At 38.8% G+C, this 19,168-nt stretch overlaps 1 protein-coding gene across 2 annotated transcripts in view; it reads right to left on the reverse strand.

Annotated features, from left to right (window-relative positions):
• ACBD6 (acyl-CoA binding domain containing 6) overlaps positions 1-19,168 on the reverse strand; it is a 214,496-nt gene that overhangs the window by 96,034 nt on the left and 99,294 nt on the right. The window contains exon 6 of one of the 2 annotated variants that reach the window (XM_059146832.1): positions 15,279-15,368. The exons of the other annotated variant lie outside the window; for it this stretch is intronic. Within the exon in view, the coding sequence (XP_059002815.1) occupies positions 15,279-15,368 (90 nt within the window). The remainder of the gene's footprint in view (positions 1-15,278; positions 15,369-19,168) is intronic. 2 annotated transcript variants of the gene reach the window in all.

A 19,168-nucleotide genomic window follows, 5' to 3' on the forward strand; every position in this document is an offset into this window, starting at 1 on the left:
AAGATATTACAAGGGGAAAGCTATTCTGAGAGCTCATCTCCAAAAGCTCTGTGACTTGGAAGCATGTTAGCAATCCAGACTGACAAAGCCACGAGCATTCCCTTAACTGCTAGGTCGTATGGATTAGGACTGTCAATAACAAAGGAAAATCGAGGTTAGACGCAATATAAAGATATAGTCCTGTGAATACAAAGACATCAAGGAAAAAACTGCCTGTACATAGTCCTAAATATCCATCTAAAAGCCTAGACGGAACTTCTACTTTGCATTAAAGCTGGCGTTCTGTAAGGAGTATTCCATAAGGCCACATAAGGCAGTTTTTGGATTGTTTGTCTTTTTATATTAACCAAACATAATACAAGAAAAACCTCAACAAAAACCTCACACTATTGCTAACTTGGGAACATTTCCCTCCAAAATACCCCCTAACAACACAAGCCAAATAAAAGCCATGAGTGCACCACTACTTCGTTTTGTTTTTTAACTGACTTAACTTTATGGTAGTGGATAGGAGAAGCAAGGGATGGAAACATGATTTAAAATTCATAAAGAAAAATAAGTAAAAATCACAAGAAAATTTCTCAGTAAGTAGTGAAGGAACATATCCTACCAGATATTAAAAAATATTTTGAAGCTATCATCCTTAAAACATCATAGCACAAGTACATGAATGGAAAAGCAGAGCAATGGAATAGGAAATAGCACCAGAAATACACTGAAATATACAGAGGAAGTGAGAATATGGAAAAAAGAAAGATACTTCCAATCAGTAAAGATTATTCAATAAACACTACTGAACAAATGATTAGTCATCCATACAAAAATAAAGCTGGCACCATCTGGATAAAACATAAAATCTCTATTACATACATGGGACACAAATTAATTCTACATGGATCAAGGAAACCATGAAATGATCATAGTAATGAGAAGGAAACATGGGGGGAACTTGAATATTTTTATCACAAAGTGCTAATTTTCCTTAATATATAAAAAGTTCAAAAAAAAAAAAAGTTCCTCTAGGGACGCCTGGGTGGCTCAGTCATTAGGCATCTGCCTTCTGCTAAGGTCGTCATCTCAGGGTCCTGGGATTGAGTGCCTACCAGGCTTCCTGCTTCTTCCTCTCCCACTCCCCCTGCCTGTGTTCCCTCTCTTGCTGTGTCTCTCTCTGTCAAATAAATAAATAAAATCTTTAAAAAAAAGTTCCTCTAAATTAAGAAGAAAACATTAATGGGAAACTGAGCAAAACATATGAGCAGATGCTTCACAGAAATGAAATACAGATGGTTCTTGGTTACAGGAAAGAAAGCCCAACACACTGCTCAAGTTAAATAAATTATGAAACATCTCCAAAAAGGAATATTATGCAGACATTAAGAAGAGTAAGGCAGCACTATCAGTACTGATATCGAACAATCTTTGAGATAAAGAAAGCAAGTTATATAGAATGGTGTATGTAGTTTGCATCATATTGCTACAGTACATGCATATATATATGTATGTGTGTGTGTGTGTGTGTATATATATATATATAAAAATAACATAACATATATAACATATATATATATATATATATAACATATCCTGCATGGATATATACTAGTTAGTAAGAGATCTGTCTCCAGAAGAGGGAACTGGGTGGCTGGGAAACAACGACGAGGAAGAGTTTTTAAAAATTAGTCTTTTGGGGCACCTGGGTGGCTCAGTGGGTTAAAAGCCTCTGCCTTGGGCTTGAGTCATAATCCTGGGTCCTTGGATTGGGACTCACATCGGGCTCTCTGCTCGGCAGGGAGCCTGCTCCCCTCCCTGCCCCCCACCCCCTGCCTGCCTCTCTGCCTACTTATGATCTCTGTCAAATAAATTATAAATAAAAAAACAAGCCTTTTGCATTTTTTGAGGTTTTTTTTTTAAGATTTTATTTATTTATTTGACAGAGAGAGAGCGAGAGAGAGCACAAGCAGTGGAGTGGCAGGCAAAGGGAGAAGCAGGCTCTCTGCTCAGCAGGGAGCCCAATTCAAGGCTCATCTCAGGAGCCTGGGATCATGACCTGATCCAAAGGCAGATGTTAACCGACTGAGCCACCCAGGTACCCCGAGGGGTTTTTTTAAACACACAGTACCTACAAAAAAAGAAAGAAAGAAAAAAATATATATTTCAAGGCAAATTATGGTGGCAGGCTATGATATGACCAATGACTCAAGCTAGGGAACTGGCCCAAGAAGAACGCATACATACCTAATGGGAAAAGAAGTATTTCTTCTGATGAAGCAACAAGGACACCCAAAAAGTTCTGGTAAATGCTTAGGTCCTTTCTGGTACTCAACTTCTATTTTTTCTAAAATTTGTCAACTTCTTTACAAGCCAGTACTACTTTATTCAATAATTACTGGGCATCTACTATATGTCAGATATTATATGAGGCACTGGTGATATAACCAAACTCTAGTACCTGTATATGGTAGTGTTGAAAATACAGACATGAAATCAGCCAATAATAATACAAAGTGATTGCAATGTAATAAATCTCCGAGGAACTTGAGAACAGGGAGCTATAAACTACTGGGTGTGTCTAAGTGGTCAAGCGAAGGAAGGCTTCCTGGAGGAAGTGATGTAAAAGCTGAGGCACAGGAAGGAGAATGAGGAAGAGAGAAAACAGCAAATAAAAAGGCCAAGAGGTGAGTAGCATGTCAAGTCCTTCAACAAAATGAAGCTTAGCACAACAGGGATGGGGTACGAGCAAGGAGCTCACTGAGAAATAAGTGGCGGTGTAAGATCTTGAAGAGTTTTCCAGGGCACAGAAATTAAGATTATGTCTTAGAAAAACAAAAGTAAACAAGAAAACATTTGCAAATTAGCATCTTAGAAATATTCTCCAGATGAAAAATGGAAAATATATTGAAGGATATCAAGATTAGAAGCAGAAATAGAGTTCAGAGCTGCTGCACTCGTGTACAAGAAATGCTGAAATAGAGAAGTGGGTAGACTTGGAGGTATACTTAGAAGGCAGAACCTACAGGACTGGAATGGGTATGAAAATGAGAGGAGAATCAAGGTCGGCCCCTGGAAAACTGGTTGGGTGATAGTGCCAATTGCAGTGAGGCACCATCCAACAGTGGCAGCTGTTAAGAGACGGTAGGTTCAGTGGAAGCTACCGTGACTCTGAAGTGTCTGAGGGATAGCCAAGAAGAGATCTATGCTTTTGGACCTACTGGCTGAAATCTGGGTTCGGGATAAAGCTTTCTCCTATTCTCTGTGAAAAGAGAGATAATCTGAGAATGAAAAGCACCCTAAGACTTTTCAGGCAAAATTAAAGATGGATACCATAATTTATAATAATATCGTACCAGATATGAGTTGTATCTTTTTTCTGGCTTTGCCCAGAGACTAGGTGTACATGTGTAAATGGCAGGTAACTGGATTAATCAGAATTAGGCTTTTCCCATGTGGCTGTAATAGTTGAAAAACAGAAAGAATGGAGATGAGGATGAATATAACAGTATGAGAATGGATAAAATGAGCTGAAATGGGAGAAGGTAGATCAGTAAAGTAACCAGAGATTTCTTTTAGGTCAAAAAGAAATTTAGAGTGAAATGGAGAGTATAGTTAGAACTAAAAAATTTCAGGCTTAATGAAAAGAGCCAGGATGATCTCATAAGGCCTAAAGGGCTGGACTGGAATAGATATATATGGCAATCAATGTTACATAAAGAAAAGCATTTTATATCTAATATCCTAAATTAAAAAGTAAACACCTGGAACAGGACAAGGATACCCATTTATATTACTTCTGTTTGACACAGTACTAGAATGCCTAGTCGGAGCAAGCAAGCAAGAATCCCATGGCACGGGCGCCTGGGTGGCTCAGTGGGTTAAGCCGCTGCCTTCGGCTCAGGTCATGATCTCAGGGTCCTGGGATCGAGTCCCGCATCGGGCTCTCTGCTCAGCAGGGAGCCTGCTTCCTCCTCTCTCTCTCTGCCCGCCTCTCTGCCTACTTGTGATCTCTGTCTGTCAAATAAATAAATAAAATCTTTAAAAAAAAAAAAAAAAGAATCCCATGGCACCTGACTGGCTCAGTTTGTATAGCATGTGACTCTTAATTTGGGGTGGTGAGTTTGAGCCCCATGCTGGATGCACAGATTACTTTTTTTTTAAATTTTTTATTTTTTATATGCATATATTTTTATCCCCAGGGGTACAGGTCTGTGAATCACCAGGTTTACACACTTCACAGCACTCACCAAAGCACATACCCTCCCCATGTCCATAATCCCACCCCCTTCTCCCAAACCCCCTCCCCCCAGCAACCCTCAGTTTGTTTTGTGAGATTAAGAGTCACTTATAGTTTGTCTCCCTCCCAATCCCATCTTGTTTCATTGATTCTTCTCCTACCCACTTAAGCCCCCATGTTGCATCACCATTTCCTCATATCAGGGAGATCATATGATAGTTGTTTTTCTCTGCTTGACTTATTTCGCTAAGCATGATACGCTCTAGTTCCATCCATGTTGTCGCAAATGGCAAGATTTCATTTCTTTTGATGGCTGCATAGTATTCCATTGTGTATATATACCACATCTTCTTGATCCTCCATTATCACTCGGCATCAGGGAAATACAAATCAAAACCACAATGAGATATCACCTCACACCAGTCAGAATGGCTAAAATAAACAAGTCAGGAAATGACAGATGCTGGCGAGGATGCGGAGAAAGGGGAACCCTCCTACACTGTTGGTGGGAATGCAAGCTGGTGCAGCCACTCTAGAAAACAGCATGGAGGTTCCTCAAAATGTTGAAAATAGAACTGCCCTATGAACCAGCAATTGCACTATTGGGTATTTACCCTAAAGATACAAACGTAGTGATCCAAAGGGGCACGTGCACCCGAATGTTTATAGCAGCAATGTCCACAATAGCCAAACTATGGAAAGAACCTAGATGTCCATCAACAGATGAATGCACAGATTACTTTTTAAAAAAAAGGAAAAAGAAAAGGAATCCAAATTGCCAAGGAAGATGTAAAATTATCTGTTTACACACAACAAAAGTGATCTTATGTATAAAAAACCCAGAAGATTTCATAAAAGCTTTAAGAACCAATAAATGAATTCAGCAAAGTTGTAGGATACAAAATCAACATCCAAGAATCAGTTGTGTTTCTAACCACTAACAATGAGCAGTCCAAAAAAGAAATTTAGAAAACAATTTCACTGAAAATAGCATCAAAAAGAGTAAAATACCTAGAAATAAACTTAACCAAGGAGGTGAAAGAACTCTATACTGAAAATCACAAAATGCTGCCTAAAGAAATTAGAGAAACCAATAAATGGAAAAACCCATTGACTGGAAGACTTAACATTGTTAAGATGCCAATACTTCCTTAAGTAATCTACAGATTCAAAGCAATCCCTATCAAAAAACCTCAATGACATTTTTTGCGATAAATAAATAAATAAATAAATTAATAAATAAATTCCATCTTATTAAGCAACCTAGAATAGCCAAAACAATCTTTTCTGGCTCAGTCGGAGGAGCATGTGACTCTTAATCTTGGGGTTAGAAAGTTGGAGGTCTCACAGTTCCAGATTTCAATTTTTTTTTTAAAAATTTATTTGACAGACAGAAATCACAAGTAGGCAGAGAGGCAGGTGGGGGGGGGGGCAGGGAAGCAGTCTCCCTGCTGGGCAGAGAGCCCTATGCGATGCGGGGCTCGCCTCCAGGATCCTGAGATCATGACCTGAGCTGAAGGCAGAGGTTTTAACCCACTGAGCCACCCCGGTGCCCCCCCGATTTCAAATTTTACTATAACTCTACAGTAATCAAACCAATGTGGTAAAGGCACAAAGACAGAAATAAAGATCAATGGAATAGATATGAAGCCTAAACCCTCACATATATGATCAAAGGATTTTTGACAAGAGTTCCAAGACCATTCAATGGGGAAAAGACATTTCAACAAATGATGCTGAGAAAACAGACTACCATGTGCAAAAAAATGAAGTTGAACCCCTACCTTAGGCCATATACAGACACTAACTCAAGATGGGTCAAAGACTAACATATGATCTAAAATTATAAAACTCTTAAACATAGGGGAAAAAGCTTTAAAATACTGAATTTGGCAATGATTTCTTGCATATGATACCAAAAGCACAGGCAACTAAAGAAAAAATAGGTAAGGCGAACTTCATCAAAATTTAAAACTATTGTGCATCAAAGGACACTATCAATACAATCAAAGACAATTCACAGAATGGAAGAAAATATCTGCAAATCATTTATCAGACAAGGGACTGACATTCAGAATATATAAGGAATTTCTATAACTTAACTTAAAAATACCAACAACTCAATTTAAAAATGGGCAAAGGATACAAACAAGATATACAAACGGCCAATAAACAAATGAAAAGATGTTCAATATCACCAGTCATCACAGAAATGCATATTAAAACCACAGTGAGATACCACTTCACACCAGTAAGATGCCTATTATCACAAATACAGAAAATAACAAGTGTTGGTAAAGATGTGAAGAAATTCGTACACTTGTGCATGGCTGATGGGAATGTATAATGGTGTAGCCACTGTGGAAAATGCTATAGTGATTCCTCAAAATATTCAACAAAGAATAACCATGTGATCAAGCAATTCTTCTGGTTATGCACTAAAAAGAAGTGAAAGCAAGGACTCAAATAAACAGTTGTTACCTACACTCATAGGAGGATTCATCATAATAGTGAAAAGGAGAAAGCAACCCAAGTATCTAGAGATGGCTATTTGGATAAACAAAATGTGGTATATACATATAATGATATATTATCTAGTTTTTCAAAGAAAGGAAATTATTTTATTTTTTAAATTTTAAATTTTTTATTTATTTGAGAGTGAGCAAGAGGGAGCACGAGTGGGGGAGGAGGAGGAGCAGGGGAGGAGCGAAGGGAGAGGTAGAAGCACACTTCTCCCAAAGGGAGCCTGACGTGGGGTTTGACTTTCTGGGTCCCTGGGATCAGGACCCACACCAAAGGCAGACACTTAATGAACTGAGCCACCCAAGCAGGTGCCTCTAAAAAGGAAGGAGATCCTGATACATGCTACCAACACGGATGATCCCTGAAAATATTATGAAGGCGTAAAGTAGAACTGCGGTTGCCAGGAGCTGGGGGGAACGGCGAGTTAGTTAGGAATTCAGAATTTCAGTGGGGGAAAAAGAAAAAGTTCTGGAGATGAATGGTGGTGGTGACTGAACAACTTAAACATACTTAATGCCACAGAACTGTACACTTAAAAATGGTTAAAATGGTAAAAATTTTATGTTATGTATATTTCGCTACAATAAAAACAAAAAGGAAAGAAAACACAAGGGTAAATCTTAATGACCTTATATTTGACAATGGTTTGACACCAAGAGCACAACCAACAAAAGAAAAAAATAGATAAACTGAACTTAAATCAAAATTAAAAACCTGTGCACCAAAAGATACTATCAAAAAGTGAAAACTCGAGGAGAGGAGTCAAGATGGCGGAGAAGTAGCAAGCTGAGACTGCTTCAGCTAGCCGGAGATCAGCTAGATAGCTTATCTAAAGATTGCAAACACCTGAAAATCCATCGGCAGATCGAAGAGAAGAAGAACAGCAATTCTGGAAACAGAAAAACAACCACTTTCTGAAAGGTAGGACCGGCGGAGAAGTGAATCCAAACCGGGATAGACCCCGGGGGGAGGGGCCGGCTCCCGGCAAGCAGCGGAGCAACCGTGCACAAAATCAGGACTTTTAAAAGTCTGTTCCGCTGAGGGACATCGCTCCAGAGGCTAAACCGGGGCGAAACCCACGCGGGGTCAGCGTGGCCTCAGGTCCCGCAGGGTCACAGAAGGATCGGGGGTGTCTGAGTGTCGCAGAGCTTGCGGGTATTGGAACGGGAAAGCCGGCTACAGAGACAGAGCCGACAGTAAGCTCGCAGCTCGGTGTTACCTTGAACCGGTCGCAGGCTCGGTGAGCTCGGAGCGCGGCCGGAGGTCAGGCAGACGGGAGTAACTGGGCGCTGTTCTCTGAGGGCGCACTGAGGAGTGGGGCCCTGGGCTCTCGGCTCCTCCGGGCCGGAGACCAGGAGACCGCCATTTGTATTCCCGTCCTCCGGAACTCTACGGAAAGCGCTCAGGTAACAAAAGCTCCTGAAAGCAAACCCGAGCGGATTACTCACCCCGGCCCCGGGTAAGGGCGGTGTAATTCCGCCTGGGGCAAAGACACTTGAGAATCACTACACCAGGCCCCTCCCCCAGAAGATCAACAAGAAATCCAGCCGAGACCAAGTTCACCTACCAAGGAGTGCGGTTTCAATACCAAGGAGAGCAGCAGAATTCCAGAGGAGGAGAAAGCCAAACACGGAACTCATGGCTTTTTTCCTGGGATTTTTTTTTAGTCTTGCAGTTAATTTGACTTTTTCTTTTTCATTTTTTTTTTTTTCTCGCCTTCGGGTAAAATTTTTTTTTAACTGTTACCTTTTTCTTTTTTAACGATTTTTTACTAGTTTATCTAATATATATATTTTTTCTTTTTTACATTTTTCTTAGGTGTTTTCTTTTTTTAAAAATTCTTTTTTCTTTTCTTTTTTTTTTCTTTTCTTTTTGTTTTTGTTTTTTTTTCTTTCTTCCTTTTTGAACCTCTTTTTATCCCCTTTCTCCCCACTCACGATTTTGGATCTCTTCTAATTTGGTTAAAGCATATTTTCCTGGGGTTGTTGCCACCCTTTTAGTATTTTACTTGCCCCTTCATTTACTCTTATCTGGACAAAATGACAAGACATAAAAATTCAACACAAAAAAAAGAACAAGAGGCAGTACCGAAGGCTAGGGACCTAATCAATACAGACATCGGTAATATGTCAGATCTAGAGTTCAGAATGACAATTCTCAAGGTTCTAGCCGGGCTCGAAAAAGGCATGGAAGATATTAGAGAAACCCTCTCGAGAGATATAAAAGCCCTTTCTGGAGAAATAAAAGAACTAAAATCTAACCAAGGTGAAATCAAAAAAGCTATTAATGAGGTGCAATCAAAAATGGAGGCTCTAACTGCTAGGATAAATGAGGCAGAAGAAAGAATTAGTGATATAGAAGACCAAATGACAGAGAATAAAGAAGCTGAGCAAAAGAGGGACAAACAGCTACTGGACCACGAGGGGAGAATTCGAGAGATAAGTGACACCATAAGACGAAACAACATTAGAATAATTGGGATTCCAGAAGAAGAAGAAAGTGAGAGGGGAGCAGAAGGTATACTGGAGAGAATTATTGGGGAGAATTTCCCCAATATGGCAAAGGGAACGAGCATCAAAATTCAGGAAGTTCAGAGAACGCCCCTCAAAATCAATAAGAATAGGCCCACACCCCGTCACCTAATAGTAAAATTTACAAGTCTCAATGACAAAGAGAAAATCCTGAAAGCAGCCCGGGAAAAGAAGTCTGTAACATACAATGGTAAAAATATTAGATTGGCAGCTGACTTATCCACAGAGACCTGGCAGGCCAGAAAGAGCTGGCATGATATTTTCAGAGCACTAAACGAGAAAAACATGCAGCCAAGAATACTATATCCAGCTAGGCTATCATTGAAAATAGAAGGAGAGATTAAAAGCTTCCAGGACAAACAACAACTGAAAGAATTTGCAAATACCAAACCAGCTCTACAGGAAATCTTGAAAGGGGTCCTCTAAGCAAAGAGAGAGCCTACAAGTGGTAGATCAGAAAGGAACAGAGACCATATACAGTAGCAGTCACCTTACAGGCAATACAATGGCACTAAATTCATATCTCTCAATAGTTACCCTGAATGTGAATGGGCTAAATGCCCCTGTCAAAAGACACAGGGTATCAGAATGGATAAAAAAACAAAGCCCATCTATATGTTGCCTCCAAGAAACACATTTTAAGCCCGAAGACACCTCCAGATTTAAAGTGAGGGGGTGGAAAAGAATTTACCATGCTAATGGACATCAGAAGAAAGCAGGAGTGGCAATCCTTATATCAGATCAATTAGATTTTAAGCCAAAGACTATAATAAGAGATGAGGAAGGACACTATATCATACTCAAAGGGTCTGTCCAACAAGAAGATTTAACAATTTTAAATATCTATGCCCCCAATGTGGGAGCAGCCAACTATATAAACCAATTAATAACAAAATCAAAGAAACACATCAACAATAATACAATAATAGTAGGGGACTTTAACACTCCCCTCACTGAAATGGACAGGTCATCCAATCAAAAGATCAGCAAGGAAATAAAGGCCTTAAACGACACACTGGACCAGATGGACATCACAGATATATTCAGAACATTTCATCCCAAAGCAACAGAATACACATTCTTCTCTAGTGCACATGGAACATTCTCCAGAATAGATCACATCCTCGGTCCTAAATCAGGACTCAACCGGTATCAAAAGATTGGGATCATTCCCTGCATATTTTCAGACCACAATGCTCTAAAGCTAGAACTCAACCACAAAAGGAAGTTTGGAAAGAACCCAAATACATGGAGACTAAACAGTATCCTTCTAAAGAATGAATGGGTCAACCGGGAAATTAAAGAAGAATTGAAAAAAATCATGGAAACAAATGATAATGAAAATACAACGGTTCAAAATCTATGGGACACAACAAAGGCAGTCCTGAGAGGAAAATATATAGCGGTACAAGCCTTTCTCAAGAAACAAGAAAGGTCAGGGGCGCCTGGGTGGCTCAGTGGGTTAAGCCTCTGCCTTCGGCTCGGGTCATGATCCCAGGGGCCTGGGATCGAGTCCCGCATGGGGCTCTCTGCTCAGCAGGGAGCCTGCTTCTCCTCATCTCTCTCTCTGTCTGTCTCTCTGCCTATTTGTGATCTCTCTCTCTATCAAATAAATAAATAAAATCTTTAAAAAAAAAAAAAAAAAAAAAAAAAAGAAACAAGAAAGGTCTCAGGTACACAACCTAACCCTACACCTAAAGGAGCTGGAGAAAGAACAAGAAAGAAACCCTAAGCCCAGCAGGAGAAGAGAAATCATAAAGATCAGAGCAGAAATCAATGAAATAGAAACCAAAAAAACAATAGAACAAATCAACGAAACTAGGAGCTGGTTCTTTGAAAGAATTAATAAAATTGATAAACCCCTGGCCCGACTTATCAAAAAGAAAAGAGAAAGGACCCAAATAAATAAAATCATGAATGAAAGAGGAGAGATCACAACTAACACCAAAGAAATACAAACTATTATAAGAACATACTATGAGCAACTCTACGGCAATAAATTTGACAATCTGGAAGAAATGGATGCATTCCTAGAAACATATAAACTACCACAACTGAACCAGGAAGAAATAGAAAGCCTGAACAGACCCATAACCAGTAAGGAGATTGAAACAGTCATTAAAAATCTCCAAACAAACAAAAGCCCAGGGCCAGACGGCTTCCCGGGGGAATTCTACCAAACATTTAAAGAAGAACTAATTCCTATTCTCCTGAAACTGTTCCAAAAAATAGAAATGGAAGGAAAACTTCCAAACTCATTTTATGAGGCCAGCATCACCTTGATCCCAAAACCAGACAAGGATCCCACCAAAAAAGAGAGCTATAGACCGATATCCTTGATGAACACAGATGCGAAAATACTCAACAAAATACTAGCCAATAGGATTCAACAGTACATTAAAAGGATTATTCACCACGACCAAGTGGGATTTATTCCAGGGCTGCAAGGTTGGTTCAACATCCGCAAATCAGTCAATGTGATACAACACATCAATAAAAGAAAGAACAAGAACCATATGATACTCTCAATAGATGCTGAAAAAGCATTTGACAAAGTACAACATCCCTTCCTGATCAAAACTCTTCAAAGTGTAGGGATAGAGGGCGCATACCTCAATATCATCAAAGCCATCTATGAAAAACCCACCGCAAATATCATTCTCAATGGAGAAAAACTGAAAGCTTTTCCGCTAAGGTCAGGAACACGGCAGGGATGTCCATTATCACCACTGCTATTCAACATCGTACTAGAGGTCCTAGCCTCAGCAATCAGACAACAAAAGGAAATTAAAGGCATCCAAATCGGCAAAGAAGAAGTCAAATTATCACTCTTCGCAGATGATATGATACTATATGTGGAAAACCCAAAAGACTCCACTCCAAAACTGCTAGAACTTATACAGGAATTCAGTAAAGTGTCAGGATATAAAATCAATGCACAGAAATCAGTTGCATTTCTCTACACCAACAGCAAGACAGAAGAAAGAGATATTAAGGAGTCAATCCCATTTACAATTGCATCCAAAACCATAAGATACCTAGGAATAAACCTAACCAAAGAGACACAGAATCTATACTCAGAAAACTATAAAGTACTCATGAAAGAAATTGAGGAAGACACAAAGAAATGGAACAATGTGCCATGCTCCTGGATTGGAAGAATAAATATTGTGAAAATGTCTATGCTACCTAAAGCAATTTACACATTTAATGCAATTCCTATCAAAGTACCATCCATCTTTTTCAAAGAAATGGAACAAATAATGCTAAAATTTATATGGAACCAGAAAAGACCTCGAATAGCCAAAGGGATATTGAAAAAGAAAGCCAACGTTGGTGGCATCACAATTCCGGACTTCAGGCTCTATTACAAAGCTGTCATCATCAAGACAGCATGGTACTGGCACAAAAACAGACACATAGATCAATGGAACAGAATAGAGAATCCAGAAATAGACCCTCAAATCTATGGTCAACTAATCTTCGACAAAGCAGGAAAGAATGTCCAATGGAAAAAAGACAGCCTTTTCAATAAATGGTGCTGGGAAAATTGGACAGCCACATGCAGAAAAATGAAATTGGACCATTTCCTTACACCACACACAAAAATAGACTCAAAATGGATGAAGGACCTCAATGTACGAAAGGAATCCATCAAAATCCTTGAGGAGAACACGGGCAGCAACCTCTTCGACCTCTGCTGCAGCAACATCTTCCTAGGAACAACGCAAAAGGCAAGGGAAGCAAGGGAAAAAATGAACTACTGGGATTTCATCAAGATCAAAAGCTTTTGCACAGCAAAGGAAACAGTTAACAAAATCAAAAGACAACTGACAGAATGGGAGAAGATATTTGCAAACGACATATCAGATAAAGGACTAGTGTCCAGAATCTATAAAGAACTTAGCAAACTCAACACCCAAAGAACAAATAATCCAATCAAGAAATGGGCAGAGGACATGAACAGACATTTCTGCAAAGAAGACATCCAGATGGTGAACAGGCACATGAAAAAGTGCTCCATATCACTCGGCATCAGGGAAATACAAATCAAAACCACAATGAGATATCACCTCACACCAGTCAGAATGGCTAAAATCAACAAGTCAGGAAATGACAGATGCTGGCGAGGATGCGGAGAAAGGGGAACCCTCCTACACTGTTGGTGGGAATGCAAGCTGGTGCAGCCACTCTGGAAAACAGCATGGAGGTTCCTCAAAATGTTGAAAATAGAACTGCCCTATGACCCAGCAATTGCACTATTGGGTATTTACCCTAAAGATACAAATGTAGTGATCCAAAGGAGCACATGCACCCGAATGTTTATAGCAGCAATGTCCACAATAGCCAAACTATGGAAAGAACCTAGATGTCCATCAACAGATGAATGGATCAAGAAGATGTGGTATATATACACAATGGAATACTATGCAGCCATCAAAAGAAATGAAATCTTGCCATTTGCAACAACATGGATGGAACTAGAGCGTATCATGCTTAGCGAAATAAGTCAAGCAGAGAAAGACAACTATCATATGATCTCCCTGATATGAGGAAGTGGTGATGCAACATGGAGGCTTAAGTGGGTAGAAGAAGAATAAATGAAACAAGATGGGATTGGGAGGGAGACAAACCATAAGTGACTCTTAATCTCACAAAACAAACTGAGGGTTGCCGAGGGGAGGGGGTTTGGGAGAAGGGGTTGGGATTATGGACATTGGGGAGGGTATGTGCTTTGGTGAGTGCTGTGAAGTGTGTAAACCTGGTGATTCACAGACCTGTACCCCTGGGGATAAAAATATATGTTTATAAAAAATAAAAAAAGTATAAAAAAAAAAAAAAAAAGTGAAAACTCTCAGAAAGGGAGAAGATACCTGCAAATCATGTGTCTGACAATGGAGTACATAAAGAACTCTTACATCTTAACAGCAAAAAGACAAACAACTCAAAAGTGGTGAAAGACTTGAATACACATTTCTCCAAAGGAGATACAGACTTTGTTAATAAGTACATAAAAAGATACCAACATCACCAGCTGTTAAGGAAATGCAAATCAAAATCAAGCAAGATATGGTTAACACTTTGCCCCCAGTACAATGCCTATTAAAAAAGAAAATAAATGTTGGCAAAGCAGTGGAGAAATTAGAACCCTCATGCATTGCTGGTAGGAATGTAAAATGGTGTGATTCCTGTGGAAATAGTTTGGAGGTTCCTTTTCAAAAACATCAAATTATCATACAACTCCAAAATTCTACTCTTAGGTACAGAACCAAGAAAACAGAAAACAAGTGTTCAAACAAAAACACATACATGAATTGCTCACAGCAACTATTCACAACTGCCAAAAACTAAAATTACTCAACTGTCCATCAACTGATGAAATGATAAACAACATGAGGTGTATCCGTACAATGGTATAGTATTTAGCCATAAAAAAAGAATGAAGTACTGTTACATGCTACATGGATGAACCTTGAAAACATTATGCCAAGTAAAAGATGCCACCGATTAGGGGCACCTGGGTGGCTCAGAGTGTTAAGCCTCTGCCTTTGGCTCAGGTCATGATCTCAGGGTCCTGGGATCGAGCTGTGCATCGTGCATCAGGCTCTCTGCTTAGCAGGGAGCCCGCTTCCCCCTCTCTCTGCCTGCCTCTCTGCCTACTTGTGATCTCTGTCAAATAAATAAATAACATTAAAAAAAAAAAGAAACCATTGATTAGATTCCATTTATATGAAATATCCAGAATATGCAAATCCATTGAAACAGAAAGCAGATTAGTTGTTGCCAAGGTCTGTGATGAGGGAGAAATAGGAGGGGACTGCTTAGCAAAGACAAGGTTTCCTTCTGGGGTAATGAAAATGCGACGGTCACACAATACTGTTCACTGTATGAATGTCAATGAACTATACACTTTAAAGTGGTTAATACGGTGAATTTTCTGTTGCGTGACTTTTACCTTCATTTTTAAAAAAAGGTCCCCTCTTCATCAGTCTTACCTGACAGTTAATATCAGCTCTATACTGTAGCAGGACTGTAACTAGTTCTTTATGTCCTCGATCACATGCCCAATGGAGTAGAGCTCTGCCCTAAAAACACAAAAAAAGAAATGAATTTGTTATTGTTATGAGGCCAAGTAAAACACACTTCCCTCTGACAACCATCAGTTTCATCTGTGTATTTACAGATCTGATTCTGCTTTTGTTTATTCATTTTTTTTAGATTCCACATATGAGTGAAATCATATGGTGTTCGTCTTTATTAGTCCGATTTATTTCACTTAGTATAATATCCTCTAGGTCCATCCATATTGTCTTGCCAAATGGCAAAATCTCATCATTTTTTACAAGAGCGTAATAATTGTTCACACATTTGTGTGTGGGGGGGGTTGTGTATACATACGGCTATATCACAACTTCTTTATTCATTTATCTATCAATAGACACTTAGGCTGCTTTCGTATCTTGGCTACTGTAAGTAATTTTGCAATAGACAGAGGGGTGCACTTATCTTTTCAAATTAGTGTTTTTGTTTTGAGTAAATACCAAGTAGTGAAATTAACGGATCCTACAGTATTTGGGGGAGGGGAGGAAGAATCATATAGTATTTCTATTTTATTAAAGATTTTATTTATTTTTTGAGAGAGAGAGAGAGAGAGAGCGAGCGAGCATGAACAGGGGGAGGGGCACAGAGAGAGAGAGAAGCAGACTCCCTTGCTGAGCAGGGAGCCTGATGTGGAGCTTAATCCTGGACCTTGGGATCATGCCCTGAGCCAAAGGCAGACTCTGAACTGACTGGGCCACCCAGGTGCCCCAAGTATTTCTATTTCTAATTTTTTAAGGCGCCAATTCAGGTTCCATTCATCTATGTGCCTATTGTATGCAAATACAATACTCCTTTGATGACTACAGCTTTATAGGGTTACCTTGAAATCTGGAATTATGATACCTACAGCCTTTTCTTTCTCAAGATTGCTTTGGCTATTCAGGCTGTTTTCTGGTTCCATACAAACTTTAGGATTATTTGTTCTTGTTCTGTGAAAAACGCTGTTGGTGTCTTGATAGGGATTACACTGAATTTGTAGATTGCTTTGAACAGTATGAACTATTTAACAGTATTGGTTCTTTCAATCCACAAGCAAGGAATTATCTTTCCATTTGTTTGTGTTGTCTTTAATTTCTCTCATCAGTGTTTTATAGTTTTTAGAGTATAGGTCTTTCACCTCCTTGATTAAGTTTATTCCTAGGTAATTCTGTTGTTTCTGGATGGAACATTCTATATGTATCTGTTATATTCATCTGGTATAATATGTCACTCAACAATAGCAATTCTTTATTCATTTTCTGCCTAAATTTATCCACTGATGTAAGTGGGATATTAAATTCCCTACTATTACTGAATTACTATAAATTTCTCTTTTTATGTATATATTTAGGTGCTCCAATGTATCTTCTTGTTGGATTGATCTCTTTATCATTATCTAATGCCCTTCTTTGTCTCTTGCTACAGTGTTTATTTATTTTTTTTTAAGATTTTATTTATTCATTTGAAAGAGAGAGACTGAGAGAACACAAGCAGGGGAAGAGGCATGGGGAGAGGGAGGAGCAGATTCCCAACTGAGCTGGAAGCCCAACAAGCGGCTCTATTACAGGACCTGAAGATCATGACCTCAGCCAAAGGCAGATGCTCAACAATCTGAGCCATGCGGGCGCCCCTACAGTGTTTGTTTTAAAGTCTATTTTGGGGCGCCTGGGTGGCTCAGTGGGTTAAGCTGCTGCCTTCAGCTCGGTCATGATCTCAGGGTCCTGGGATCAAGTCCCGCATTGGGCTCTCTGCTCAGCGGGGAGCCTGCTTCCCTCTCTCTCTCTCTGTCTGCCTCTCCATCTACTTGTGATCTCTCTCTGTCAAATAAATAAATAAAATCTTAAAAAAAAAAAAGTATATTTTGTCTGATATAAGTATTGCTACCCCAGCTTGTTTCTTGCTTCCATTTTTATGGTACATGTTTTTCCATCTCTTCACTTTCAGTCTGTATGTGTCTTTAGACCTGAAGTGAGTCTCTTGAAGGCAGCATGTAAATGGGTCTTTTTTATCCATTCTGCCAGCCAGTATCTTTTGATTGGAGCATTTAGGCCATTCAAGTAATTTTTAGTAGGTATGGACTAAAAGATATAATGTTTTAAGAAAAACAAAGTAATATGTAAAACTGCAGGTTAATTATTCTAAAACTAGTTGATTTAAAATGCTCTATCGATAGGGCACCTGGGTGGCTCAGTGGGTTAAAGCCTCTGCCTTCGGCTCAGGTCATGGTCTCAGGGTCCTGGGATCGAGCCCCACATCGGGCTCTCTGCTCAGCAGGGAGCCTGCTTCCCCCTTTCTCTCTGCCTGCCTCTCTGCCTACTTGTGATCTCTCTGTCAAATAAATAATATCTTTAAAAAATTTTTTTTTTAAATTTTAAAAAATGCTCTATAGGAAAGGGAACAGACTTTTCTAAATCAACTGGAAATCCTGAGTTCTACTTCTGGAATCCATTATGTACTAGCCCAATGACTTACTTCAGACTGATCCATTTCCTCACCTACAAAGTGAAGAAAAGGATAATACTAACAGCCGTAATACCAACAGTATTTGTTGAATAAATGAACTATAAGATAATGTGTTTTTAATTTTAAAGTACTTTATAAATTTAAAATATAGTTTTCTTAAATTATCATGTTCACTTCTTCTGGCGAAAGAAATCTTTTTTTGTTTTTTTTTAAGATTTTATTTATTTATTTGACAGAGAGAGGGAACATGAGCAGAGGGAGTGAGCGAAGGTGAAGCAGGCTTCCCGTAGAGCAGACCCTGTGATCATAACCTGAGCTGAAGGCAGATGCTTAATGACTGAGCCACCCAGGTGCCCTGGTGAAAGAAATCTTACCGATAAAATATGAGTATTTAAACTTAGGTAGAAATCACAATCAGTGTATCTAAATTAACTCACATATGCCTCACAATGTAAGAGAATTAAGTCAGTTTGAAACTAAGCATTGCCTGTTAATATCCCAAATTTATACTCTGAAATATCTAAAAAAACACTAATAAAGTCTGCTGATATCTATCTTCAAATGTTACACTTGCAAAACAGAATAGATGATTGTTAGGAGTCAAAGTACTAAATATGAAACATTTAACAACTGTCTACCAAAGACTCACAGTTACTATCAACATGTTAATTCTATTTTCCACTTCCAGAAAATCTTGATTTAGTTAATTAAAGACGCTCACTTGGTCCAAACAATTAAAAAATACCCCAGAAGCCAAGGACTTTTCTGAAGAAATGAGTGGTATATAGTTTAAGCCTATTTTTTGAGGGTAGAAGTGATGTTGTCATTTTTGAAGAATGGAATGCTTTTCTACATTAAGTTGAAATCCCTACTTTATGTCATTTTAGAAAAGATTTCAGAAGCTATAAGCAGGGACACAAAGATGGTTTTAAAGTAAAAAGCACTTTTCAAGAAAGCTTTTCTAAACCCACTTTATACTCTTTATCTTTCAGAATCTCTTCATGCACCTAGAAGTTCAGTTAATTAAACCAGGATTTATTCCTGAAGAAAACAACAAGAAAGAAACAAAGACAATCTCTTCCCTACAAATTCTTCTTCTCTTTTTCTTCCATTTGCTTAATTTATTTACTTATGAATAGGTTTTCTCACAGGCTTACATAAAATCCAAAGAGGAAGAAAAGCAGAAAATTTTAAAATGTGGGTAGATTCTTTACAAGATTTGTTATAGCAGCAAAACTATTTTGTTCAGAGCCCACTAAGAATATCTTTTAATGGAGACAGTTCTAAAACCCAAGTAAAAAATGTGTTGTTGAGTGGAGAAAAGAGTTTCCCATGTTAAAAT

The sequence above is a fragment of the Mustela lutreola genome, chromosome 14 (assembly GCF_030435805.1).
Source record: "Mustela lutreola isolate mMusLut2 chromosome 14, mMusLut2.pri, whole genome shotgun sequence".
Classification (NCBI taxonomy): Eukaryota; Metazoa; Chordata; class Mammalia; order Carnivora; family Mustelidae; genus Mustela; species Mustela lutreola.